This window comes from Amblyomma americanum, chromosome 1 (genome assembly GCF_052857255.1).
Source record: "Amblyomma americanum isolate KBUSLIRL-KWMA chromosome 1, ASM5285725v1, whole genome shotgun sequence".
NCBI classification, from domain to species: domain Eukaryota; kingdom Metazoa; phylum Arthropoda; class Arachnida; order Ixodida; family Ixodidae; genus Amblyomma; species Amblyomma americanum.
The window spans coordinates 40,440,633-40,468,509 of record NC_135497.1 but is presented as its reverse complement, the minus strand read 5'-3'; the positions used below and the strand labels follow the sequence as shown (position 1 = coordinate 40,468,509).

The following is a 27,877-nucleotide window of genomic DNA, read 5'->3' as shown; positions in this document are numbered from 1 at the left end:
GAGCGGTCGTAGAGGCTGTGGCTCTAACGCTTTTGAGGACAATGAAAGCCGGCGTTCGCGTGAATGCTGCGAATACCAAGGATGAAAAAAAAAAGACCGGAAGTGGTTCTATACATGCACAAGGTCTCCCACAACTTGAAGGAGGTGGATAATCGGTTTAGCGTTGCGATCGTGTTTTCAGCCCCTTAATAAGCTTGCTCAGCTGAGCGGTCGCATCACCTGCGAGAATAGGAAGCAAGGCTGTAAGCAGCAGCATGAAAAACGTTTTGTCGACTGTGTCACCAAGGTCGTGTACGAGATCTCCCTGGCCTGCGGTAGATCGAACATCGGCCAGACGGGACGATGTGTGAATGACCGACTCAGGGAGCACGTCAAAGATCTTGCTAATAATGAACGCACTCATCTTGTGGACCACTGCATTGCTTTCACCTATTGTACACGCGTTTCGGTTGCGTAAGAGTCCTAGGTAGAAGTGGGCAGAAAGCCAGTGTCGAAACATTGGAGGCATATATTTCATGAGAAAAACGGGACAAGATTGTGTCAGTGATACTTCTCTTCCTCTCTACGATGGAGAGAGAGAAATATTCTTTGGAACCACTCTGTTAACTTCCTGTGTGCTCATTTCCATGATCCCTTGTAAAGTGGCGTTTGCGCAGGTCAGCGAACGTGTATGTGCTTTGATCTTTCCTTGAATAAATTCGTTGTGATTAGCGCCCGTGTTTCATCCTATGTGCTCCTTTCTTTTGTCTGGTGTGTGTTTTGCGCTAAATGAAATTAATATAAAGGCCATTTTCACACTATCAATCAAGTGATAGAGAAATGGCCAGAATATAACCAACCCCTATATGTAGCCTTCCTATATTACGAGACAGCATTTTACCCAGTCCAAACCTCAGCAGTCATTACGGAATCAGGCTGTAGAAGAACCGCATGTAAAAATACTGTAAATTATCTATAACGGCTGAGCAGTTACCATAGTCCTCCATAAAATCAGCGATAAAATTCCAATAAGGAAGGGTGTCACGCAGAGAGACACGATTTCGCCAGTGCTGTTTACCGCCTGTTTACAGGAGATATTCCGAGGCCTGAACTGGGAACAGGTGGGGATAAGAGTTAATGAAGAATACCTATATAGTCTGCGATTCGCTGATGACATTTCCTTGCTGAGTCACTCAGGAGATGAACTGAAAATCATGATCCATTAGTTAGCCAGGCAGAATAGAATGGTCGGTCTAAAAACTAATATGCAGAAAGCCAAAGTAATTCTCAACAGTCTCGAAAGGAAACAGTAGTTCATAATTGGTAGCGAACTGCTGGAAGTGGTAAGGGAATACGTCTGCTCAGGGCAGGTAGTGACCGCAGATCTGGATCACGAGAGTGAAATAGGACGAATAAGGTGGAGCGCATTTTGCAGGTTTGCACAGACCATGAATGACAGTTTACCAATAATCCAATAATAAAGGTGTATCTTACCGGCACTCACCTATGATGCAGAAACGTGGAGGCTAACGAAGACGGTTCACATAAATTGAGGAGAACGCAGCGAGCTATGCAAAGGAAAATAGTAGGTGTATAGCGAAGAGGCCAGAGTGGGCCAGGGAACAAACGCAGGTTAATGACATCCTAGTCGAAGTCAAGAGAAAGAAATGGGCTTGGGCAGGGCATGTAATGCGAAGGCAAGATAACCGCTGGTCCTTAAGGGTAACAGAGTGGATTCCAAGAGAAGGCAAGCGTAGCAGGGGGCGGCAGAAGGTTAGGTGGGCGGATGAGATTAAGAAGTTTGCAGGCAAAGGGTGGATGCAGCTGGCAAAGGACAGGGTTAATTGGAGAGACATGGGAGAGGCCTTTGCCCTGCAGTGGGTGTAGTAGGGATGATGATGATGATGATGATGATGATGATGATGATGATGATGATAGCAAGCTAGTATAAAGTGGTACAGAAATGGACACTGCACTCGCGAGGACAGGGTTAATGGAGAGATATGGGAGAAGCGTTTCTCCATCGATGGGCGTAGTCAGGCTGATGGTGAACTGCTAGAGCTTTGCATGTTCTGAAAAGGGAGTTTTTTCCTGCTGCCAACCGTAAGTATTTCATATTTTCAGTGATGGAAATCTATCGCAGGGTTTGGGCGGCACATGCTGCCCCTTGGAGGGAGAGGGCAGCTGGCTCCCATTGCACTCCTTTCGTGTTTACGGTTTGGAGAACTCTGGGTGAGAACACGTGTGCATGAAATGAGATTTCGCTGTCCGTTAATCAGCACTAGGTCGTTTCATTAGGCAGAACAGGCGCTGCTGACGTGCTACTCTCTTGAATGTGTCACGCTTGCCTGGAACCACATAGAACAAATCGCCGTTCAAGGATCACTTTCGGGAAACGCGAATTCTGCTCGCGTGGTTCCCAACTTCCCAACCGCAACAACCTTCTTTTCACCATTAGTGCTGAAAGAAAAAAAAAGTGCTGCGCCGACTTACCATTCGACGGAGTATTTCAATGTTTATTTCTTCTAACAAGTGACATGCGCAGTTTATGATAGTTCTTAAATGAAGCACTGTACAAGATGATTTATATGCAGACCTCAAAGCCAGCCGCACTGCGGCGTGAGAGACGCTATAGCGGAAGACCTGGAATTTAGTTCGGGCCGCCTGGGAGTAGTACGTAATGTGCTACAACGTTGTACAGTACGCAAGAGTTTTGCATCGCGCCCCTTTAGAGGGCGGCAGAAGTGGCGAAGTGTTTATATTTTAACATGCGCCATGCGTATTTGCAGCTGCGGCTGCCAGTGATGTAGACTCGGCGTACCCTGCACCTGCTGCTAATGCAAGCAATAAGAGGTTCTGTATCGCACGCTACGACTATAACGCCTATGCCGAAAGCCCTATTATCCATCGAGCATGAATTGAGAGAAACCGAGCTAGAAAACGTGCCTGCGTGAAGGACCGTGCTTTTCTTGCGGCTGCCTCGCACTGATCGTTTTCTGCTCGAGCTAAAAATGTCCCCTGGATACTCATTTGGCCGACGCAAAACCGGATGCAAGCGACGCAGACAGGCTCCCCCCTATAGAATTACCTGACGTCCACCGCGCTTTGCCAGTCCTGCTGCAAAGCCTCCGGATAAAGCATGCCATGTACTGCACGATATACGACGGCGCCATGGTTAACGAAGCAGTGGAGCGGAGCCGATGTTTTCCAGGCGAAAGCTTGTAATGGCTCACTCTCCCGTCCGTCCGTCCGACGTTACAGCCAGCAACTCGGTAAGAAAAAAAAAACCTTGTGCACGGTGGGATTCGAACTCCCATCCTTCCGTTCTGCAGCCGAGCTTGCTAACGACTACGCTAATCCCCGCCAACAGATATGTAGTTCTCCTTGTCTAGGACGCTGGAGAGTGTTTGCGGAAACGCGTCGAATCAGACGGACACTTCCCAAACGCTCTCCAGTGTCTCTAGCATTTAAGATTCGCAAACAATTGTGCACTTAATATCTTAACCACACATCAGCGACACAAGCAGCAACACTGCGCTAAAGGCTTTCGCCTCACCGCACTTTAGGTCAGCAAAGTGCCCCCGTAATTTTGGGAAGCAGTCATGCGTCGAAATGTCACGCGTTGAATTTTGCATTGCAAGGGTCAAACAAGAAAGCAATTTGTGGAGCAAGACAGCTGCCACTTGAGCATGCGTGACAAAAGCGGCGACAGCACCGGCCAACGCTGTCTTTCTTCACAACTTCAACGCCGGTATGGCCTCAGAGGGTGCTATCACCAGGGCGCACCGCAAGGCTGTATGCTGAGACAGTGTGGCCGCACAAATTTCCTCCCTCTTCCTTCGCCTTGTAACATTACACGGAGCCGGATTTGGCCAAGAGATATCAGCATCACACGTGCGGTAGGAACAACGAATGAACCTTGCACAACAACTGTGCACCCGAAATGAGCAGACGGGTCGCAGAGCATACGCGTTCAATACCGAACGAACGGCCGCTTCCCGATGGAGATCTTGGAAGAAAATTAAGAATACAGACGGCTCGTAAAGCGCGCGTGCAGGTTTATAAAATTCAAATATATTCAAAAGGCTCTTCGTCACACAGAGTACGTCTTTTAGGGCTCTTAGCCTGCCAAGTACCGCAAACACGGAACAAGTTTGTGCTGCTTGCGAGATCTGCGTCTCCACTATGCTTTTACACACACACTGATGAGATGGCAAAAGAAAATCAGTCTGTATGCCGAAAGAGGCGTGACACGGCGACCACGAAGGGCCCTATGCGCTCAGCCCATATTTTTCGTCGGGCGTTGTTACTGCATCCGAGACACTGTCGACAGACGCGGTTTTATCGACAGCAGCTCGGCTGTGCGCCGTATATGAAGCGCTACAAAGGGGAAAGGCGCTAGCACCACGCGCCACACTTTGCTCTGTCAGTGCTTTCCGGATTCGCAGCATCTACGCACCAGATTTTTTTTTTCGCATCACCTATCATTTGCGTTCTGGGCCAGTCAGTACAGTGCACTGCTGATTGGCCCGAAGTTTCGTCTCCAGCAGCGAAATAACCAAGAAGGCGCATTAACAAATTGTCAAGCGCAACTTTCCCGTACTAAAAAGTATACTTCCCGACGCTGCAACACGTCACTGCGCACGGAGAGCCTGGCTGCTGTGTGGCGCGCGCACTTGCGTTGTTAAACGGCGTTTTAGTGGACGCCATTAAGTAGGAGCGCAAAGCCACTCACACGACCTGACGAAGGTACAAAATTTATTTTACATGATGACACCGCATTCCTACAGGAAGGAAAACCAAGGCCTGCTGGCCTGAAGGTCAAACACTCACGGTCAGCTATATTAAGCGTTAACAAACCTAAATTTGACGTCAGGAAGCTACGAACGCTGATCCCATTGTTGACCGACATTGGTACAGGCTGATCAAGGAGGACAAAAGAAAGGAGTCTGCGTGGACAGCCCATCAGAGGAGGAAGTCGTTTAGTAAACCGACGCAAAAATAGCGTAAAATTGGCACGCGACGACATTCCACGTAGGCGAACCTTAGCTGCACGTGAAGCGCGAGTTAAAAAAAAAAGAGTCCGCCTTAACCTCAGCCGCTTGAATGTCTGTGCTAAACATGAAAGGCGGGAGCCATGCAAGCACAACACAAGCAACGACTCTAAAACATAAAATTAACGGCTATCTTAACTAAAACAGTTGAGAGCAGCAAGTGTCGTGCCGCCGTTGGCTGAGAAAGCGTAGATTCACGAGTGATGCTAAAATTTGCAACATTCGCAGAGCCGAGCGCAAGCTTACGGCGTGGAGCCAACACATCGTTCACACTGCGAATGCCCCAGCCTCCGGCACAAGTGGTGATGCAAACACACACACACAAAAAAAGAGACCAACAGCACTGAATCCCTTTGCTATCCCTTCCTGATTAACTTGAACTCGACTAGCCCCGTGGTAAGCAGAAAGGAGGCGTACAACAGTATGAGAAATACGCCTACGACTCGAGACGAGCGAAACCACGTCACCAGCGCAGACAGCAGCAGAACGAATAAGACGACCACAAGGGCGCCGTAGATGAGCGGAAGCAGTTCGCTGTAGTGGAGCTCAACGCAGGACACGGCTCGAGACGCAAGGTTCATGCTGAAGGCGATACCGATGCCCAGCAGCAGCGCAAGCACGGGCCCAGCGAAGCAGGCCGCCATGGCCATTTGCGGGAAGCCCTGGCGTGCCAGGGACAGGTTGGTGACCAGGTCTCCGATGTTGTTGCCCCAGGCGAGCACGGTCATGCCGAGCAGCACATCGCTGACGCCGTACAGGCTGCCGAAGGCCTTCAGAAGCGCCACAATCTCAGTTGCGATGCCGTAGATCCAGATGATGGACATGGCGAAGCCGGCGTACGCGAAGACGAGATGGTAGCGGGGGGCCTCCTGCGCCGACGACGTGAACCAGACCAGTAGGGCCAGCCCCAGGCCCATAACGATGACGAGGCACCAGACTGGAACCAGGTCGCCGGCGCGAACGGTCAGAACTCCGAATACGCCGAGGGCCACGATCGGGCCAGTGACGCAGTGCAAAGCGTTAAGCGGCCGTGACCAGTTGGCGCGGCGGTTCTCGTGGTCCACCACCGGAATGGTCAGCACGAGCACCAGCGAGATGGGCAGAGTGAGCACTTCGTAGATTTTGGCCCACAGGCGCTTGCCTTTCCACTCCTCGGGTTCGACAGGCGAAATGTGCAGCAGGAACTCTGTCCACTCGCCGTATGCTGGCGGAACCTTCTCGCCCAGCGACTGGCTGAGCAGGGGCGTCGCCTCGCCGGGAAACACGGAGGAACTGGTCCGCACGAAGTTGAATGAAGCCTGGCTAGCGCCCGACGGACGGCGCTCCTCAGGCGACGCCGGTTCGGCGCGGAGCTCTTCGACAGAGGCGGTGAAGTAGTAGATGGCATTCTCATGGTGGTGGTGAAGGCTGATGCCCGAGGACGACCGACGCAACCGCGGTCTGGACAGAAATGGCGGTGGGGTTTTGACCACGTCGTCCGCCTCGGCAAGCGAAGCGAGATCAGGGCTCTCTTCCCCTTTGCTGCTGCTCCTGATGCTGCTCCTCCTGCTGCTGCTGCTGCTGCTGCTGGAGCTGCTGCAGGGGCTGGAGGGGCTGGTACTGATGTTTTTGTCGGCGGTACAGGTGCTCTGGCTGCGCCCGGAGACGCGGCGACTCACTGCTCTCCTGTGGCAGAGCTTGCTGACATTTTCAAGGAATTTCTGGCCCCATACTGCGACCGTAATATAGACTAAATAGAGCACGATGAAGCCCACAGAATCGGCCAATTGTATACATCCTTTCAGGTAGAGCGTGAAAACCCAGAAGGAAGCCGCCAGGTAGAAAATAATGTCCCGCAGCAAAGACGACTGGATCAGTTCGAAGTTGCTGCTGATGAAAATCAGTCCGACGACGATGGTCGCAACATAAGTGCCTCCGCCGAACAGCTCGCCAATAGCCAGCGCGGTGCGGTCACGTCGGATGCTGGCGATCGTGGCGATGGTGTCCGGAGCGCCATTGCCGAACGCCAGGAACGTGACGCCCGCCACTCCCTGAGACAGCTGCAGGGACTTGGAGATGTGCACGAGCGCCGGGCACAGGTAGGAGCTGGCCGTCGACCCCAGCGCCACGAAGAGGGTGGCGAGCCACAGAACGAGGAGCACCTGCGCCGCGTCGGTCGCACTCTTGTCTCCGCAGTACAGGAAGTCCACGTAACGCAGCTGCGCGCGGCCCGCGTCGCAGTCATCGAGAATGCGGACCAGGGCGCAGCGGCCGGTGCTGTCGTTGGCGAGGGTTTTCACCAGGCTGCAGTCAGACTCGCTTGCCGCGTAGGCTAGGGCGGACGTGCCCATTGCACCGCTTGCAGAACTTCCTGGCGGGCGGTGACACTTGCGCGCGCGCCTGCATCACTGGCCAAGCTGCTCTGGACGCCAGGTGGCGGCGCCAGGGGCCAATCTGCCGCAGCCACGCCTGCGAGCGGCCGAGCAGTTATGGACGAAAACGATGGGCAGATTGCGTGCGCGTCGGTCGCCGGCTGCACAAATCTACGCGTGTGCCGCGTCGTACGCTGCCAGCTCCTGCGATAGGCGAAGGTGCCGAGATCGGATCCGCTTCGCGTAGAGTATAAAAGAGGCGGACCAACCACAAGCCAGACGCAAGCCTCGTTCCCGGAGCGTCCGCGTTCCGAGCTTGAAACGCCGCTATCTGTGGCTTCTTTTCAGACACCGGACAGCATGTGAACGGGCGGCGCGTTCTTGTTTGTTTTTTTAGTGCCGCAGGAAGGTGTGTATGTGTGTGTGTTGACACAATCCACGTGTAATATCAGCTCTATTCAGAACAGATACACAGGCCGCGTTGTGCGTTGTGCAGACCACCTTACGGGAGCGTTTCCCCGGAGCTGTTCAAAGATGCGCGATATCCTCGAGCAGTTTTATTTCCTTTTTATTTGCGCCTGAAACAGACTTGCTTAGACCCACGAGGCCCACGATAACGAACCGTTGTTTTATAATAGTGAGCTGTACTGCCATCATTATCAATGTTTACTTGTCTCGATTAGAGTGCAGCGCATAGAACAAAAAAAATAAAATAAGACCACGCATAAGACAAAGGGGCACTTGGGCAGAGGTGGCTGGGGCCGGTTGGCATGCACTTGTTTGTTTGTACGGGCCTTGTGGATGGCGTCATCGCGATCATCGGCACTCGAGTGCAGCTGGCACAACCGCCTTACGAGGACAGTCTTTCTTTGTCAGCCGATAAAGCCTGTGCATAGAGTGCCCGCCCGCCATGCCGACTGCACAGGGAACGCGAGGAGACAAAGCTGTGGACGGACCAACTTCCGGTGTTTGCTGTGGCCGCACGGGGCAGGGTTTGTGGACGTTGCTACAGCTTCCTTCGGGCATCACGAAAGCGAGCTCGTCTGCGTAATCCAAGACGAGGAAGAGAAGGCCTCTGTCAGAGTGAAGAGCCCAATTATTTTGCTTCTGTGTAGGGTCCTTACACCACCCGTGGAAGCCCCAACTTGAGGGCCAGAGTTTCAATCCACCTTCAGGTAATTTGTAACACTCGCAGTGCATAGAGAGCCGCACGCCATGACCCAGCAGCAGACCCCTCGGGTTCGTTGCTGTTGAGTGAACGTTAAAGAGTCACGTGCATTGTTGTTAGTGATGTGAATCTCTTCTATTCAGCTAAGGTCGGGTCCGGGCAAATTTTTCGCATCTCTCTTTTTGTTGATACATAGGAACATTAAATTTCCCGCAATCCGAAATGCGGCTGACCAGCCTCGATCAACGGCACGATGAACTTCGATGTAGCATTTGTTTGGTCCCAACATCGGCTTAATTAAGCAATGCTGTCTTTGTACGAATAAACAGTCACAGCAACAGGTACTACACGGCATCACACTGTTTTTGTGCGGGCACAAAAAGAGCGGGAATGTTGTCCTTGGCAAGGTCAGTTATGCACCAGCTCGCCGAGCACTGCGCATGCGCTAGCAAACAGCTTGACCAGCGCACTGGATGCTTCAAGTGAGAGTACTTCTTTCGTTGGTAATCATGTAGTAGTCACGGAAACGCATCGCTAAAGGAGGTTGTGCGCATTCACCCTTATTAGTGCTCTCTCTCTGCATGTGTGTGTACAACCTTGGTGTAATGCCCTGAGGTTCTATCGTTTGTTTTTCAGTAGCGTACGGGAGCAGTTAGGGCACGCTTGAAAGACTGAATCATCAGCTCTAAAGACCTCCTGGTGCCGTACCTGCTGCCTAAATTTGACCAGTGCTGTGCGCCCTTCCAATTTTTAAGTAATACCACCCGAGCGTCGACTTTTTGACTGATCAGCGGAGTGACTCAGCAAACGCGGCGAGAGTGGCCGCATACGCACGAAGCCCAGACTTGGCTTATCTCATTGCTAGGCCCATTCAGGGCAAAAAACGCGACACTCCTAGCGTGGCTGCGATGTTTCTAGAGCATCTCGCAATCAACATTTTGTTTGTTCCGATACTAGAGAGACTTAGCATCGCGCGAGCCGCTTTGCGCTAGCTACGCATGCGCAGATGGCCCCGAGGGGCGCACACTGCTCAGGCGCAGCTTGGTTCCCGCGGATTGCGCGATGACAAATCCTTTTTGTTTGTTTGCACACATTTACGGGAATGGTATTGACTCGCAATTTTTGATCACAGGGCGATAAAAATACAGCAAAAAAATCTCAAAATGAAAGCAGCTAAATACGTTTCGTGATACTGAGCTTTCGGCAGCGTGTATGCGAATAATAGAACTAAAAATGCAAGTGATGGGGCTGCTCGTTTTAGGAACAACCTAGCAGTCGACGGTACGTTGTTCCCATGCGGCAGCTCTCGGGCGCTTATCAAGCGAACAGTCGACGCTCGTGTGATATGATTTACAGAAAAATTTTCGGGGTGTACAATTTTTGCCAAAAGTAGCCCGGCTTCAGGGCCTGCTCAAGACACCTCAAAGGGCAAAAACTTCTTAAGAGCTAAGGACGAGGCTTATCGTTACCTTAAAACTGATTTATAGCTTGAGAGGTGACATAAACGCTTATGCTACACGGCTGAGAAGCCAACCTTGCAGCCAGGTTACTTTTGGCAAATACTGTACGTGCAAGCACGTTGTTGTTGGGCTGCTGCATGGGTAGTGAATGGCCAGGAGCGGACAGCCCAGTCCGTCTTAAGCTTCAAATAACTACGGTTGAACATGGTTAGAGAGCGAAAGCTGTGGTGTATAGGTCAAATATAGACGCGGCTTGGCGTCTGCAATGTTGAGTGCGTTCCGCACACTGGATAGGCAGAGCGCCCAACCTGGCAGGTGGAAGTTAAATTAATGGTTGATCGCCAGAGGTTGCTCAGTATTAAGCATGATATTATACATAACTTTGAGCACAGGTTTTTCACGCTAGGATTGTTTGTCGATTTACGGAAAGCTTTTGACTCGGTGTGTCACGATGTGCTACTAATTAAACTCAAAATATACGGTGTACGCGGCGTTGTCCTTAGACTGATAGAAAGTTACTTAAGCAATAGGCTTCAATATGTAAGCGTCCACCAAGGAACGACTGAAAAAATATTAATTAAATAAGGTGTTCCTCAAGGTTCTATTCTTGGACCGTTATTATTCCTGGTCTATATTAACGATCTTTGTACCATCCATAATTCACCTAAATTAATAATGTACGCAGATGACACGAATATTTTCTTCACTGCACGCACTTTTACGGAGCTTCAGGAGATTGTTAATAAATATATGGAGTCACTTTCCGACTGGTTACATGCGAACAGGTTACAGTTGAATACTAATAAAACCAAATATATCATATTCGCTCCAATTAATAAGCCAATGAACAATAATATTCATATTACCTTTCGGGGCACTCAATTAAAACAAGAGGTGAAGCAAAAATTTCTGGGAGTGTGGTTTCAAGAAAACTTGTCTCGGAACACCCACATTGATAACCTTGCTCTGGAGCTGAGTAGATCGCTCGGCTGCCTATATAGAATAAGTTCACTTATACCTTTGTGGCTTAATATTTCTCTTTACTATACTCTCTTTTATTCCAGACTTTCCTACTGTATTTTGGTTTGGGGTACAACCTCTAGTAAAAATTACCTGCGAATACTCAAGTTACAGAAGCGCGTACTTCGGTTGCTTGAAAGGTATACAGGACACCCACAAGACTTACCAACAGGTCCACTGTTTGTAAAGTATTCTCTGCTAAGAGCTGATGAAGTTTATTGTTTCAAATTATTGCAGTATGTACAAAAACATAAACTTCACGTAAGTAGTAGCCCTGTAGAAACACATACGCTCGCCCTTCGGAGGCAAGAGCGCAGAAAGCCTCGAACGCGCACGAATTATGGCAAACAGCATTTTAATTACCAAATTCCGGTGCTTCTAAACAAATTGCCTGATGATGTTAACCTAAAGAAACCAATGAAGAAAAAAACGGTAAAAGCATTGGTTATTGAGAAATTCGTTACCAGTGACTTCTCTTAAAATCATGTGTAGCGTCTGTAAACCACTACTGTTTTTTTTTCTCTGTGTTTAGGATGTCGCCTTTCTTTTCTTTTCTTTTCTTTCCTTTCTTTTTTTTCTTCTTTTTTATATGCACATATGTTCTCCGCGATGACTGAGCTTTGCACCTTTGTTAATATTTTATTCTCTTCGTTGTTTATATTTGTGTATAGTCATGTGTACTACATCCTGCAAGACCTAGAAATGTGTAAAGTGGAACAACAAATGTGTGTTTTTTGTAATGCTGTCGAAATTGCATGCGGAGGGAGAGCCTCGTCAGGCCAATAGCCTTTAGCTTTCCCTTCGCTTTTTCCTTGTATTGGAAAGAAACCAATAAACAATCACATCCCATCACATCACAACGATGCGGCCTACTGCTGCAGTGCCGCGTGCCTGCTGCAACGTTGTCAACGCTAACGCATGCAACCCACGCATGCATAGGGAGTTCCGGTACCGGTTCCCTAACAGTGTAGGTTTGAATTTGGATTTGGGCAGTTGCTTTACTCGAAAATAAATGCGGTAGCATACGTGCAAATATTCTGACGCACGTAAAATTTACTCCAATTCTTTTATGTATTTATTTGCTTGCCCTCCGATGTGGCAGTTCAGTTATGAAAGCGTATGGAAGGTACAATCGCCCAATTTTTTAACCTGAACGCGCGAGCATCGACCGGCCAGTCGATAAGCGCCGTATAACGGAGCACAGCGGCGAAGTGTGCGAGAATACGCGCGTGCGCGCAATGCACAGTCCAATGCAGCTTCCCTCTGCCAGGCTGTTCCGGCAACCGGACCCCACCCCACCTGCTTTTTTGTCCGTTATCGCCTTTCCTTCTGTTTTCTGCACGCCACTGACAAAGGATTAGAAAAGGCAACGTGGTACCGCCTTTTTTTCTGTAGGAGAGGGAAGTGTGAATTGATAAGTGAAATAATCCGATCAGATGTCATTGCTATCGCGCTTCACAGTATATAAGGCCTTGCATCCGCTTTCTGGAGTGTTTGCTTCACGCAGCATCAACAATGCCTCCTCGGGTGCCAGAGGAAAAGAGAGTAGCTGCAGTACGCATGTCTTTGAGCGGCACATCCCAAAGACAGATCGCGATGGCTTTGGATTTAAATGTAGCGACAGTGAACAGGATAATTTGCGCGTTTAGAGACGAAGGACGCATAGGTGATGCAGCAAGGAACTGCGTTCGGAAGACGACAGCAGAAGAGGATGCCGCCTTGGTTCTCGCCGCCGAGACTAATCCCTTCATGACGGCTGGCCAGGTTAGAGATGCGGTTGGCCTCGATGTCAGCGAAGAATTGGTGAGAAAACGGCTTTTGGAAGAAGGCCTGAAGAATCGAAGTGCTGCCCAAAAGCCGCTTCTTTCCGACACAGCGAAAGCAAAAAGACTGGATTTTGCACAGGCCCATCTGCACTGGACAGCAGATGACTGGCACAATGTCGTCTTTACCGACGAGTCCACATTCTGCACGCAGTGGGACCAAAAACGCCAAGTATACAGACCAGACCTAACGAGGTTCGTTTCTTCCTATTACGAATATTTAGTTAGTTTGTGCCTGTTTCTATTTTCACAAATTTATTCCTGTGAGCCTTTTCTTGTTTTTGTTAATTTAAGATACGTTTGTGGTGTAAATTGCCGCAATTTTAAATTGACTTATTGTTCTCCTCTCTTGTAGGTATGACCCCCGATACGTTCACCAAGTGAGAGCCAGTGGACGCAAAAGCATCAACGTTTGGGGGATTGTAACCAAAGAGGGCCTTGGACCACTATACAGAATACAGGGCCGATTTTGTACCGCCTCCTACATTAATATCGTCGAACAGGTGCTCCTGCCTCATGTGCTCGACGGTCCTTTCAATGACGGCTGCTTCATCCTACAGCAGGACTTGTCCCCCGTGCACACGTCTCGCGCTGCCAAAGGCCGCCTGGAAGAACTCGGAATCATGACGATTGACTGGCCGCCACAAGGAGCGGACATGAATGTAATTGAAAACGTGTGGGGCCTAATGAAAAAGAACTTATCAAAAATGGGTCTTCACAACGTGAGCTGCGATGAACTGTGGCGCAAAGTTGAAGCCGAATGGGAGCTGTTGAAAATCGACCACGACCTCGTACCAGCGCTGTACGACTCTCTTCCGCGACGCATCGCAACGGTTGTTCAGTCTGGTGGAGCCTTCTCCAAATACTGAAGGGCAACAAGCGAGTTGCGACACCCGGGACCCCACAATTTCTCAAGCAGCTGGAATTACCAAAATCTCTAATACCCCTTGGTAACCAGTGCGAGCAAAGGTATCCTTATTGAGGCGTTGTTTTTCTTCTGGTTTCGCTCTCGAGAAAAGCAATAAATTTATTTCTGGTCAGACATAGGCAAGGCACGCTATTCTTTGCAACATCGAAGTTTCTAATCAGCAGGACTTCCAGCGGCAGATATCTTTTTGCCGCAGGAAATTGCCGCGTGAGCCGTAGGGAAAATAAAAATAAAAAGAAGTGCTGATTCTCACGTAGTGCAATCAGCCGGTGTATGTCGCATTCCATCGAGCCCAAGCGGTGCCACTTGACCCTTTATTTATAGCGTGATGGCAGCGTTCAGAAAAGAAAAGACGAAGACGATAACGGTGCTCGAAAGGGGGTGGGGTCCGGTTCCCGGAACAGCCTGGCAGAGGGCAGCTGCACTGGACTGGGCATTGTGCGCACGCGCGTATTCTCGCACACTTCGCCGCTATGCTCCGTTGTACGGCGCTTATCGACTGGCCGGTCGACGCTCGCGCGTTCAGGTTAAAAAATTGGGCGATTGTACTTAGTCGCAGCTATATACATGATTATGACACTGATAAGCTCGCCGGATGCTTCTCATTCTCACGCGTAATGACGTGGACTGGCGGCCCTTACTATATGCTAAATCGTCGTTAGCGGCCGTCCGTCGACGTGTGAAATTAGCAGAATGTAGCATCAGCTGATCATCCGATAAGTCAGAGAGTGAGGATGCCGCAAGGTGTAGGAAATTTCAACTGAACTCTTCAGAACAAGAATTCTTCGGCTGCGAAAGAAAGCTGTGTATCTTTTTTTGTTGTTAATCAGCTATTACTCTCTTGGCTGGCATTAGTCGAACACTGCCCAAGTGCGAGCTGACACGTCCACCTTTGGGACGTCGAACTACTCATAATATAGTATTTGTTTAACCTTTCATCATCATCAGCCTGACTGCGCCCACTGCAGGGGAAAGGCCTCTCCCATGTCTCTCCAATTAACCCTGTCATTTGCCAGCTGCGGCCACCGTATCCTCCTTAACTTCCTAATCTCATCCGCCAACTTAACTTTCTGCCTCTTCCTGCTACGCTTGCCTTCTCTTGGAATATCCACTCCGTTACCCTTAAGGACCAGCGGTTCTCTTGCCTTCGCGTTACATGCCCTGCCCAAACCCATTTCTTCCTCTTGATTTCGACTAGGATTTCATTAACCTGCGTTTGTTCCCTCAGCCACTCTGCCCGCTTCCGGTCTCTTAACGTTACACCTATCATTTTCCTTTCTATACCTCGCTGTGTTTTCCTTAACTTAAGCTGAACCCTTTTAATTAGCTTCCACGTTTCTGCCCCGTAGGTGAGTACTGGAAAGATACAGCTGCTGCATACTTTCCTCTTGAGGGATATTGGTAAACTGCCATTCATGATCTCAGAGAACCTGCCATGTGCGCCCCACCTTATACTTATCCTCCTAGTTATTTCACACTCATGATCCGGATCTGCGGTAACTATACCTGCCCTAAGTAGACATATTCTTTTACCACTTCCAGTACCTCTCTACTGATTGTGGACTGCTGTTTCCTTTCTAGACAGTTCACTGTTAAGTGCAGTTAAGGCATGGTAGTAGCGATTTAAAAGACGGTAGTTAACTAATATTTACAAATTAACTTTTCATATCTTTTTTCTTTTCGGGGCAGATTATTGTGCACCACAACATGCTAGGCAAACCCTGTTTTCAATGTTTCGAATCGGAATTGCGGTTCGAGGTATCGAACGTGCAATGATCCGCTGAAAATGACCTGATGCCAAGACAGAAAAGCGACAGCGCAGGAAGTGGTATGGCTCTACTACAAGCCGTAAGATTCTCACCACGAAAAAAGCACGCCCACATTCTACATTATGAGAGACGCACACGTGCGTTCCTCATTAAGTGCTCGCCACTTGAGACGTAGGCGTGCACATGCATGCTGCATGAGGGTTCCGTTGCTCTCCTGTCATCACAGCGGAGACGTGCTAGCATAGACGTATACTGGACACCGGCTGCGTGTAAGCAGTGGCCGTTCGGCAGAACCAAATCAACGGCCTCATCCGCCGCATCGCCACTCGCCGCAGAGGCATGCGGGAGACCGACCTCTGCCGCCTCACACGAGCCTTCCTTCTTAGTAGGATTGTCTACTCATTCCCCTATTACCACCTGCGCCTAAAAGATGAAGAGGCAGTAAATAGCCGGCGTACAAGGCGGCAATGGGACTGCCCCAGTTCGCCAGCACGCAGTGTCTGCTCCAGCTCGGGGTATACAACACCCTCACAGAGCTTATTGAAGCACACAAGACTGTCCAGATACACCGCCTTTCTCGCACAGACACAGTCGTTACATAGTCGACTGTCTTAACATCAACACTACAGGTGACACCCACCCCACTTCTCTCCTTCCAACTAGAGTCTATAGTCGGCTGATCGTCAAACTCATGGCCAAAAACAAGTTGCCCGGCCGCCGTGATACGCGCCGCCAACTCAAGGCCCAGACTCCGGACGACAGGTACTCCACCGAAAAACACGCCATGTACGTGGACGCGGCGAAATGCGACTCCAACACATACGTGGCCTGCGTAGCCACACCAACCACCACCCTCATCAACGCTGTCAGAGTGGGAACTCGCTTCCCCACCGCTGCCAAAGACTTCGCGATCGCGCTCGCCATCGCAGATGCCCGCACACGCACGATTCTCAGTGACCCTAAACGAGCAATTCAAAATTTCTCAACGAACTCGATTGGTCTACCTGCCGCACACATCCTCCGCACCTGCACTCTCGACCTCACTGTAAGCTTAATATGGGTACCTGCGTACGCGGGGAATTCTGGGAGTTGAGTTGAGTTGAGTGGTTGTAAACTACCGGTGGGATTAGCCTTGCAGTTGCTGCTGGCAATTGCTCCACCGTAGCGACACTTAAATAGAAATCACAGAAACACTGTCCGCAAAAACCCAAATAGACACTCCTGAGGTCACCATGTGGAGGCCAAATCCGTGTCCTGCAGGTAAAGTAGAAGAAGGCGAGAAGCATCCCTTCTACTCGACTGGCTCCCGCGCGGGAAAACAATGTCCTGAAGAGAACTGTGAGGAACTCCTGCCTTCTTGAGGGATCCGAATAACACAGCCCGTTCCGCGTTGTACAAAGTACAGCACAAGAGGTAATGTTCTATGTCACCACACACACCACACGTTGAACACAATGGTGACAACGCTAGGCCAGTCTTATACATCCACGCTGGCGTACGAGCAGAATCCGTGCGAACGCGGTGCAGCAAAGTGGCTTGGTACCTTTTGAGACCCTTGGTCACAACCTCGCCCATACAGCTCTCTCCGGGATTCCAGTACATGGAGTCCCTCATGAAGTCAAGCAAATGTTCAGAGATGTGGTGTTGTGCCACTTCAGTTCTTTGTGGAGCTCTCCTCATCAGCGGAATTCTGGGAATGAAGAGGTCGACCGTATTGTCCGAGGCCTAACCAACCGGGCAACTGGCTCCTCGAACCCGGATGCTCTCGCCGAGGACCCATTATCCTATGAGGAAATAGCCAGCTTTTACAAGGAGACAAGACGCGTGTACCCGCCTCCCCACCCGACCTTGACCGAGCGCAAGCCACCATGCTTCGCAGACTGCAGACCAATTCCATTCTCAGTTATTCTAGACTATACCCCATCACTGACGGGGAATATGACCCCGTCTGCCCTAATTGCGACCACGGAGTGTTTGCCACTCAGGCACAGATTCTCTGGGGATGCGAGGGTAACCCGCCCCCACAAACTTTACTGCCAGCTCCCGCCTTGGAGGGTTGGACTCAACCTTTTGCAAGACGAGACAAGAAGACACAACTCGCACTCGTCTCGTGGGCTCAAGACGTCGCTCCCACCTGGGGGCCACACTCAGCCCACCTGCCCTAACTCCCAACCCTCAAGTGGCAAATAAAGCTGTTCTCTCTTTCTCTCTCGGCAGAAAACTCGCCGTCGTTGTGGTTGAAAAATCCAGATTGGTCGAGAGGGTAGTGATAAAGGGAAGCAGTTTCGCTGAAAAGGAACAAAAGGTGTTCATGCGGAATCGAACTGCTGTCCTTTGGGCTGGGAGCCGACCATGCTATCTCGATATTGCTGAGGAAAGTCATTTCAATGGTACAAACGGAGGCCATGAAAGCACCGCACAGTGAGCGAATTTCCATTACAGAAACAGTTAATTAGGATCACTAATTAGCGCTGCCAATTGATATGGGCGATGGTGTGTAATAAAGCAGTATGCCATGGCAAGAAGCATGTCGATGCCTGCGAAAGGGTGCGCCAGGGCACCCCAAGCAGGTAGTAGGGAGCCTCTAGCGCTATCGCGTCATATTCTTAAGGTGAACTGAAGTGCCACCGATGCATTTTCTCGCCCTGCCGTGCTGAACACTGCGTCATTCTCGCAATTTACTGCCGAAACACAGTAGCGTTTCTGTGGCATCGCGGGCGTGCGATCGAGGTGGGGCCTCCCTCGATTTATCTCTGGCGACCCAGAGGGGAAAGGCGTCGGTCGGCCGGACGGTCAAGGAACGCTGCTTCGGTTTAACGCCATAGCGTTGAGGCTCCCGTTCTGAAGAAAATCGGGCGTCGTTGTCATCGACGTCGAGAGCCAAAAATCCCCGGAGAAGCAACCTAGCTGGACCACCTAGGTCACGTGGTCGTGTGTCGTAATCGCAACCTTCCCACGGGATCGCGAGCAAACTGGCCACCGTTGCAGTTAAAATAATGACTGCAATGTCGCGAGAGGTTGCTCGGTAGGAGCAGCCCCACCGGCGGCCGCCCCTGCCATCGCAGGGCAGTTGCGCAACGCAGGAATGGTATGAAGACTCCCAGGGACCAACGAATGTAAAGTCGAGAATGACCACTTGCGCATATATGGGCATTAACCCATTAACGCTATTGCGCCATACCTTTGCGGCGGAGCTTAAGTGCTTCCTCCAGTTTTTTTAACGCGAAAGCATTAAGGAACTGTTGAGGCAGAAAAGCTGCCGTCGCCGGTCGCCGCGGCTGACCTCGGGCTCCCGCGGCTCCGTCGCGTCGTTCGTGGTGAAAAACCTTGCGTTTTTCCGGTTTTGTGCTTAAGGGCAGAAGTTCAGTCCAGATTAGAAGTGAATCGGAGAGATGTTGGAAGATTAGCACTAGGTGCCCACGGGAAAACCACAAACGAGGCAGTACAGGGGGATATGAGTTGGGCATCGTTCGAAGCACGGGAAGCTCAGAGTAAAATACTATACGAAGAACGCCTGAGGAAATTGGACGATAACAGGTGGACAGCTAGGGTATTTAAATACCCATACAGAAAGAGCGTTGACTCAAAATGGCGGAATACAACTGGGCAGTAAGTATGCAGGACAAACTGCAGCGGTGGCCAAGTGGTTGAGCATCTGCCTCGCATGCGGGAGGTGCGGGGTTCGACCCCCGGTGCCGCCGGGTACCCACCGGTGATAGAATGGATGCAAGCTTTCCCCTGGTTTGGTGCTCGGCTTCTTTAGGGTGGAATGCTTGGGAGATTGGTCTTCGACCCCGCCTTGAGAAATGTAAAATACGTTGTGCCATGGCGCTCTTTGGGCCGCAGATCCCCTTCCCCCATAAAAATCCATAATCATCATCAAGTATGCAGGACACAAGGACGGAGAAAGAAAGAGCATTAGACGGCAGGTAAGAAACGCGGTAGGTAAATACTGGATTAATTCAATGGAAAAGAAGCATAGTGTAGAACTATATCGACACTGGAAACAGCAGATCAGGAAGGAATCGTTCTATAATAACTCAAGAGGCAGTGCCTTACTCTTTGAAGCTAGATCAGGGCGTCTTAGAACGCGCAGCTACAAAAAGAAATTTAACGAAGAAGATGACACATGTGCAGTGTGTGGTAAATCGGTAGAAACAATTAAACACCTCATACTCGAATGTGGTGATATCCATCCCGATGTCGATGCAGGCCCAGTCACTCTTCCTGAGGTCCTAAAATTTAGAGATAACAATAGTCGTGTAAATAAATCTGGGGTGGAAGTTGGCAAAAAGCAACTGGAAGATTGGGCTCAAAAGCAGAGAGGTGACAGAAGAAGTGTAGGACTGAAAACGTATTCAAAGAAAATGGCGAGTTTTAAGACGAATTTATAACACAGTTAAATAAAAAAAAAAAGCCGAGCATGGTGGCAAGTGCCCGCACCCCGTTTCAAAGGAGACGCTCCTATCTTCTTTTTTTCTTGTTCCATCCATCCGTCCGTCCGTCCGTCGCGCTTGCTTACTCCTGACACAAGCTGGTAGCATCTACTAGCTCGGGGCTTTCTTCTCAGTCTGCGACTTCCCTGAATGCATTGTATTGTATTGTATTGGGTTTTATAACGCATAAGCAACTTAGGCTATCATGCGCCAAACACATGGTATAAGTTATTTCAAAAATTGGATGTCCTCAGCGAAAGTCCTTGTCCGGACAAGGACTCCGAGGAGCCCATCAAATCGAATGCAGACGTCAGCCTTCTTCTCAGGACTGAGAAAATGGATGAGGTGTGTTATAAAATGCGGCAAAGCACGGGGTAAAAATTTTTTAGGATTAATAGTTCTGCGATATTTGATATATTTTGTTTAAGATGGCCGCGTCTTTCAGAAAATTAAAAACAGATGAAGTTCTTACAAGTGGATTATCTCCTAAATGTAAATTGGGGTGGAAGGGAATGCGTTCATCGTAAAACACAGTAAAATATTTTTTCTTAGCCGTTCAAGTTGTGAGCACGAGAATAAAATGTGATTAACTGTCAGCTCATCTCCACATTTCCCACTTAAGGGTTTGTCTTGTTTTGTCAGTAGAAGGTTGTGTGTTAGGTGTGTGTGTCCGATGCGCAGGCAGCATAAAATTATTTCTATAAAACGTTCCTGATGCCTGCATGATCTCCATTCTCCCAGAATAGGTTTTACAAAATGTAGTTTGTTATTTTCTTCACTATTCCATGTACACTGCCATTTTTTGTAAGTTTATTTTTTACTAACTTCATGCAATCTGCATAGGGTATATTTACAGTCTGGACTTCCTTATGGCGAGCTTGAGCAGCGCACGTGTCAGCTCTCTCGTTGCCGCCACGAATTCCGAGATGACTTGGTATCCAACAGAGCTTAATTTCATGTCCTTGTGTTCCAGCATTTATTATGTCATGTGTTATAGTTCCTATTAAAGGTTCCCTTACGTTTCTGGCTTTCAGTGCTGTGATTGCACTCAGCGAGTCCGTGTAGATAATGCTGTTTTGAATGTTCTTTTCGACTATTTTTGATACAGCCACCGAAATGGCATAACATTCAGCTGAGAAAATTGACGTGCACTGAGGTAACCGAACTACCTTTTCCCATTTGTCTTGCACCACAGCACTTCCGACGTAAAGTGATGTTTTAGAACCGTCTGTATAAAATTCTGTGTATTCTTTGTACTTTTCCTTTAGTGCCAAAAATTCTTGTAGTATGTGTTCACGTGGAGTTTGCTTTTTCTGAAATTGTGTCATTGTGTACTCCCCTACAGCGGGAAAGGTGTACCAAGGTGGCAGTGGTTTGGGTCTCTGGGCGACATCAGGTAGTGTGTCTAAAATACCCAATTCCTGGCATATTTCTTCAAAACGGAGGATAAGGGGTCTCGTCGCCTTCGGTTTGTTACTAAAAAGCTGCTTAGACGGGCACTTCGTAACTATGGAGTAGCAGAGATGTTTTGGTAGTGAACGGGTTTTCCCTGAATGCTGTTGTGCTATCTACATCGACGGGTGCTCGAGAAGGCGCAGGCGAAGGCTCCGCGTGCTGAAGCTATGCGAAAAGGCGTGACGGGGTCCATTAACAATATCGCGTTTCGCTCTTTTAGAAGAGCTTAAACGTCACTCAAGATTTTTTTTTTAAAGGGGGGGGGGGGATGGCTTTAAACGCGTCCCGCACACGTGAAGTGCGGCTATACCCCTTCCGAAGCATCTCGCACATCTGCTGCGGTACAGGCTAGTTTTGCGCTCATAATTCCACGTTAGAATCTCGAGCCACAAGCCGATTTTGAAAATGTAAAAACTTGGTTTGCCTACGATCTTGAATGCCTCCGATTCCGCCATATCAGTCACAATGTTGGTGACTACAAATAGACGGGACCACTTGACAGTGCGTCCTTCGTGAGAAGAGCCGGCGAACTTCAACGTCTTTCAGGTCGAGCGCCACGAACGTCAGCGTCTTTCAGGCTCAGCGCCACCTGATATTCCTCTCTTAATTGACCCGCGCACACACGAGCACGGGAATATTTAGCCCTAAAAGCAAAAATAAAAGTTGATTAGTGAATAATAATTAACTAATCGAGTAATAAATATCTAGTTACACAACTGACATCATGTCTATCATGTAGTACCATACACTTGCAGAGACCACAATTATCGTATCTTTCACAGCTTTTTAAAGCAAAATCTGTACAGATTAAAAAAAAGCACCTGATATACATCGTCTAACCAACAGTTTGTGATTTAGTACCCAGAAGCCTTAGACACACACGCATATCGAAAGGAGAGTAAAAAAAAACAACACATGCACTAAGTAAAACTCTTGTTTGGGCGAGTTGCTTCATCTCTGAACGGGCACGTACTTGCCCGTCTTGTTCGCGCAAGTACGCATCCGTTCAAACGCATGCACTGGAAACAAGCGAAAGCATTACTCTGAAATCCAGGAACACTTGCTTCACTAACGGTGCTATCGACGGTCAGGCCCAACTTCCATGCTATCCAAACGCAGCCAGTTGCAGTCATTCTTCAAAACAGCGGTCACTTGGTGCAGAAACGAAGTTTCAACGTTGCGATGCCGTAAAAACGTCCCGCTGTGGAGAGGAGCGTCAACAGCCGGGCTCGGGATGGTGAAACAGTCTTGTTTGTCCTTCGAAACACGCCTCACGAGGCTCACGCGAAGAGTGGCCTAACGTTAGAATGGGACATGACTCCTGTTCAGGGCTCTAATTCACTTCAATTATGAACAGTGCTATTCGGAATTTGCACTCGTCTCCAGCGTTATTTGTCCGTTCAGCAGCTCCTCCTGTTCTCTCCGTTCCACCGTGGATGCGTTCCCGCGCTTACTACGGGTTTTCAGCGCGTCCTCAGTCGACGTGCGTTTAAGCGCACAACTGAGTCACCCGAGGTGCGCCGGGCAGGAGACAACGGAAGGGCGACCTCGGCCCCGATAGTGGACGACCGGAAGCGCGTGTCTGGCGTCTTACGAGATGCGCGCACGAAACACCGAACGAATTGCTGAAGCGATCGACGTACGGCAAAAAGAAGAAAACACAGGGCGGGAAAGGACGTACCACGGAAACGGGTGGCGGCGTTATGCAGGCACTCGCTGGCCAACATTCCGGGAAACGGCGCCGTGCGAGGAGCTCCGACGGCTGGCGCACTCCAAACCGAGGATGTGCCGCCCCGTTGGGCGCAGAAAAAGCGAGCCGGTCGGTCCCGAGGCATTCTGGCGGAACAACAGACGACGCCCTTCATGAGCACAGCGCCGGGCGTCGGGGCGTTGCGAAAGTGTAACCGATCTCCATCAACCACCCTGGCGGGGCTCGGCCGAGGCGACGAGCTCCCCGCTCGCGCTACCAAACGCGCAGCGGGTACGCGTACTCGCAGAGCGCGAGCGCCTCCGAATCCAAGACCCCCTTTGTTTTTGCCCACCGAGATTCACCTCGTTTTGACAACTTCTCGTTGTTTTCAACGGTAGTTTTCACTACGCAAAGCTTAAAGGGACACTGAGGAAAAAAATGAAATTGGCCTGCGTTCAAAGGGTCTCGACCCAAAGAGGCCAGGCTCACCAAGAACGGAGCTTTTGTATAAGCCGGAAAAGACCAAACACAAAATGCAGGTGTCGCCATCAACGAGCGATCTTGGAAGTAAACTGCGTTCGTCGACGCCCATTTCCGTCGCCGATCCCCAAGGCCATTCACGTCGAAGCAGTCCTCCTCGGTTTGGACGGCGGGAGAAATCCACTTTTCTCGGCGTTGAAAGCGTCTCTTTCTGCCGGAAAAACACCGGGAGCTGCAGATGATCAGTTTTTACTGAGAGCAGTCCTCAGTGGCTCTTGAAGGCCTCCGAGAGTCAACCTCCGGCCTGGTTATGCCGCTTGCGTGATGCCTCAAAAGAAAATCGAGCTGGCCCCTCCCTCGATGCAGTCTCGGCTCCACTTGTTTCGGATACTTGAACGGAGCAAGCGATGGAGCCAGTGCTAACGGAAGCAGTAGGAATGAAGGTGTTTCATACTGAAGCCGCTGTGTTTTGTGTTTGGAATCATGCTGAAAGCGACGTGCAGGTGCTGCAGGAAAAGTACAAGCGCGTGTGCACGAACGCCTCAACCAGACATGTGCAGTATCGAGATACATGTATCTTCGATGCTATCTTTCGATACATTTTGCATATCGGTGTTAGGTATCGCGTGCCAAAGACGAAAGTATCGGAGTATCGATATCGAAAATACATTTTAGTGTATCGCGTGTTTTAGCGATACTTGATACTGAAAAAAAAATTGGCCGCATATTCTGAGGCTGGCGTGAGTCAGACTTTGAGTCGGCGGCGCTCGCTCAGGCGGTAGCACACTGGAAAAAGGGAGATGGAGTACAATTCGAAAGAGACGATCGCATTGCCGTTGGCGCCGTCAGTCTTCATTCTTAATTCCTAAGTTCATTATTTGTCAGATAGATGACGCATACCTCGCGATTCTGCACACTCGGTGATACAGGAAATGAGGAGACAGGCTCAGCGTTGAATCAAAACCGAAGCCTCGCCCCTGTTTCAAGTTGCGGTGGTTGCCAACAGAAATGGACGACTTTCGCCGCTATGCTTAGGTGCTTGCAGAACATTGATGGCTTACTTAGTGCGATAAAGGCCACGCACTCTCATCAGCCCCGGCATCGTCAAATGCAACAGCTGACGTATTCCGTTACTTTGGAGAAGCAAACGCTGTAGAAAGACAAGGTTCTCAAGAGGCGTTCGGGAAAATTAGGTTTCTTAACAGTACCGACAGGGTCCTCAAGTCGGCGTGGCTCCTCAAGTCGTCTTGGCTATACGCTTCCCTCTAATACGCTAATAAAAGGCACCTTCATTAAAAACTTGAGGGGAAACTTAAGCTCTGCCCTAAGGGTATGACGCGGTAGCGTTAATGGGCCCTCCAGCGGCCAGGAATCCTCCATGCGTATTAATTACTTCACAGGCACGTTCATTCTCTACTATACATTCATAGAGCGTATGATGTCCTCATACCACTCCGGGCGCAGTGGTTCAGCGGTCAAGCATTGCGCCACTGCATCGGCACGTGACTGTTTCAAACATAGCCACAGGTGGGGCGACCAATAATTGATTTAACTGCCACCTGTCACGGTGGGCACGTTGTGATTGCGCCGAAAGCTCACGTGACCTATAGGTGGAATGTGGGCCCCCTGCTTTTTTTTCTCACAACGCCGACACCGAATTTTCTGCAGAGCCAGAGACTTAACGCAATCGTGTTAACATACCTTTCGGCATCTGCTCCTGTTGAGAGGCTTTGTTCATTTGCTTCGCTTATAGCGTAACCGCATCGCGGCTATGCTATCCCGCAAGAGAAACGTCCCTCAAGAGAAGAGTATACATCAGCCGTATCTTACCGGTACTCACCTACAGGGCACAAACGTGGAGGCTAATGAAAAGGGTTCCGCTTAAGTTAAGGACAGCACAGCGAGCCATGGAAATGAAACTGATAGGTGTAACGTCAAGAGACCGAAAGCGAGCAGAGTGGCTGAGGGTACAAACGCGGGTGAATGACATCCTAGTCGAAATCAAGAGGAAGATATGGGCTCGGACCAGGCATGCAATGCGAAGGCAAGATTACCGTTGGTCATTAAGGTAACGGAGTGGATTACAAGAGGAGGCAAGCGCAGCAGGGGGCGGCAGAAGGTTAGGTGGGCGGATGAGATTAGGAAGTTTGCAGGCATAAGGTGGATGCAGCTGGCAAAGGACAGGGTTAATTGGAGAGACATGGGAGAGGCTTTTGCCCAGCAGTGGGCGCAGTCAGGCTGATGATAATGATAATCGCGGGGATCTTTCAGATTGGCAGTTTGAGCAAAATGCTGTTACTTAATATTGTTAACTCAAAGTAACATCCAAAGAACACCGAATAAAAACTTTCTCTTTCTAGCTTTTGTCGCAGATTGTTCAAATTCAAACACCTACTAAACAAAGTGCTGGGGAAAAACCGTTTAGGTTTCCCCAAGCGTACGGAGCTTGCACCTTGCAGCACATGGGCAAAAACAGAGGCAGCCGGTTAAATGCTGCAGTAAGAAAAGAAAAACATCGGAAAGAGTTTCAAATTTATTCGTATCTAGTCCATTGCTCACAGACAAGTTTGAAAATCATGAGCTTCAAAAAAATATTTTGCTAGACTGCTTATGGAAGTGATCGTTTCAACGTATACCCATGGCTTTAGTCCAGTGTTATAAGTTCTAAAGAAACCAGCTGCGCCGACAGTAGAGCTTAAAGAAATTCATGCGGCTGGATTAGTTTAAACCCTTTCGAAAACAGTGCGTTATATCGAATGCACTAAATATTCCTGAAATTACGGAGAAGTATCTTAACGTAGCTAATAATATTACCAACTTTATTAATGCTGGCGATTTCAGCGATGTATCGAAGCACCGACGATACAGTATCGAGTATCTACATCATAAATCAATTTCTATTCTCTATCTTGTACCGGTATCAGAAATACAATCGGAGTTATGATTCCCGCACGTAGGCGACGCGTCGGATCCGTCAACGTCCGAGCACCGTGGTTCAAGGCAAGCAATGCTAACAGCTCGTTAACTTGTTTTTCAGAGAGAGTGAAGGATTTCACGCAGGGCCTTGCCGGCATATTTTTTTTTCGCCCGTTTTAGAACATTTTGTCCTGAACCTCCATTTTAGGTGAACGTGCAGAAGAAACCGGCATCAAAGCATCAACCGGGTCATTGTATAATCTAATTATTTTAACACTACTTAAATATTCTGCAGAGAAACGGATGCTCAGCGTGCGGAAAAGGGGTATTCCATTTCCCGCAAATACCCCTCAAGGCGCCGCGGGTGCCAGGAAACAATGAAATCAGGCAGAGCATTCCTCGAACGCGCTTGCATCACTGTGCGCAAAAACAAGTCCTACTGGTCGCTCAGAAACATAAGACGAGAGACAATCTGGCGAAAAAGTTGGGCTGAGGCTTAGCTGAAGTGCTAAGCCTGGATATCTTGAAGCGAAAAGCGTTTAGCAAGGCGTGCCTCGTGATTCTGGCGTTTCAGCCGCATGTCTACCCTTGCACTTTTCACGTCTTCGCTGCTTTTGAGCCAACTCCCACGCTACCACCTCTGGGTCTTCTCCTCCTTCCATGGCGACAGGTCAGACGACGGAGGCAGCGCGCGGCGGCGACGACGGCTGCGGCAGCAGCGGCCACCTGCGCTCCGCGTGACGTCACTCGGTTTCGCGCATGCGCAGCTGTGGCAAATGTGGCTCACGCGAAGCCCGGTGTTGACGAGCCTAGTGAAGCGTCTCGCTTCAAAAGCAAGCGAGAGATACCGAGACCCGCCACTGCAGACCAACACCTTTCCCAGCTTGAACCGCAAATGAAGACAACGAAGACGCTGTGCATCTTCTGCACTCTAACACGTGACATGAACAACACTTGTAACATGTGCCCCACTTTGGCTAGCACAAAGAGACTGCAAACTGTAGCATGGGCGAACATTGACAGTTCTCTACCTTGTCAGCCTTGTGACCTCTATCCAGGAGTCATGTGAAGTAAATGTGTTGCCGTACGCTGATGATATAGCTGTTTTCTGCCAAGATAATGATAGCACTACCGAAGTAGTTAACGCAGCGAAGGTGTGCTGCAATAAAACTGAAAGCGTAATAAACTGGGATAAATGTGAAGGAGTCTGGCATATGGCAAGGGGAATATAGCACAAAGCGCCTTTTTGTAAATATTGCGTGTACTACAACTACGGCAACGAAATACTTGGGAGGAGCCCGCTTGAATGTTATCGCTTAAACAAACTAGTGTGGGAACAAGAAACGCG

The 27,877-nt window shown here is 49.5% G+C and overlaps 2 protein-coding genes across 5 annotated transcripts in view; both read right to left on the bottom strand.

Moving 5' to 3' along the window:
* Nucleotides 1-27,877, bottom strand: part of LOC144112674 (myosin light chain kinase, smooth muscle-like) — a 329,835-nt gene that overhangs the window by 111,241 nt on the left and 190,717 nt on the right. The window contains exon 1 of one of the 4 annotated variants that reach the window (XM_077645488.1): nucleotides 22,486-23,467. The exons of 2 other annotated variants lie outside the window; for them this stretch is intronic. The gene's annotated coding sequence lies outside the window, so the exon portion shown is untranslated. Of the gene's footprint in view, nucleotides 1-22,485; nucleotides 23,468-27,877 lie in introns of those variants that run through there. One more of the 4 variants, XM_077645489.1, reaches the window with a different exon arrangement.
* Nucleotides 5,093-7,717, bottom strand: LOC144112673 (mitochondrial sodium/calcium exchanger protein-like). The gene has a single exon (XM_077645487.1). It carries the CDS (start codon nucleotides 7,361-7,363, stop codon nucleotides 5,390-5,392), a length of 1,974 nt encoding a protein of 657 aa, XP_077501613.1. The 5' UTR covers nucleotides 7,364-7,717; the 3' UTR covers nucleotides 5,093-5,389.

Bases quoted from the DNA above. Each gene is read 5' to 3' on its own strand.
- LOC144112673 (XM_077645487.1), bottom strand. From the start codon at position 7,363: ATGGGCACGTCCGCCCTAGCCTACGCGGCAAGCGAGTCTGACTGCAGC.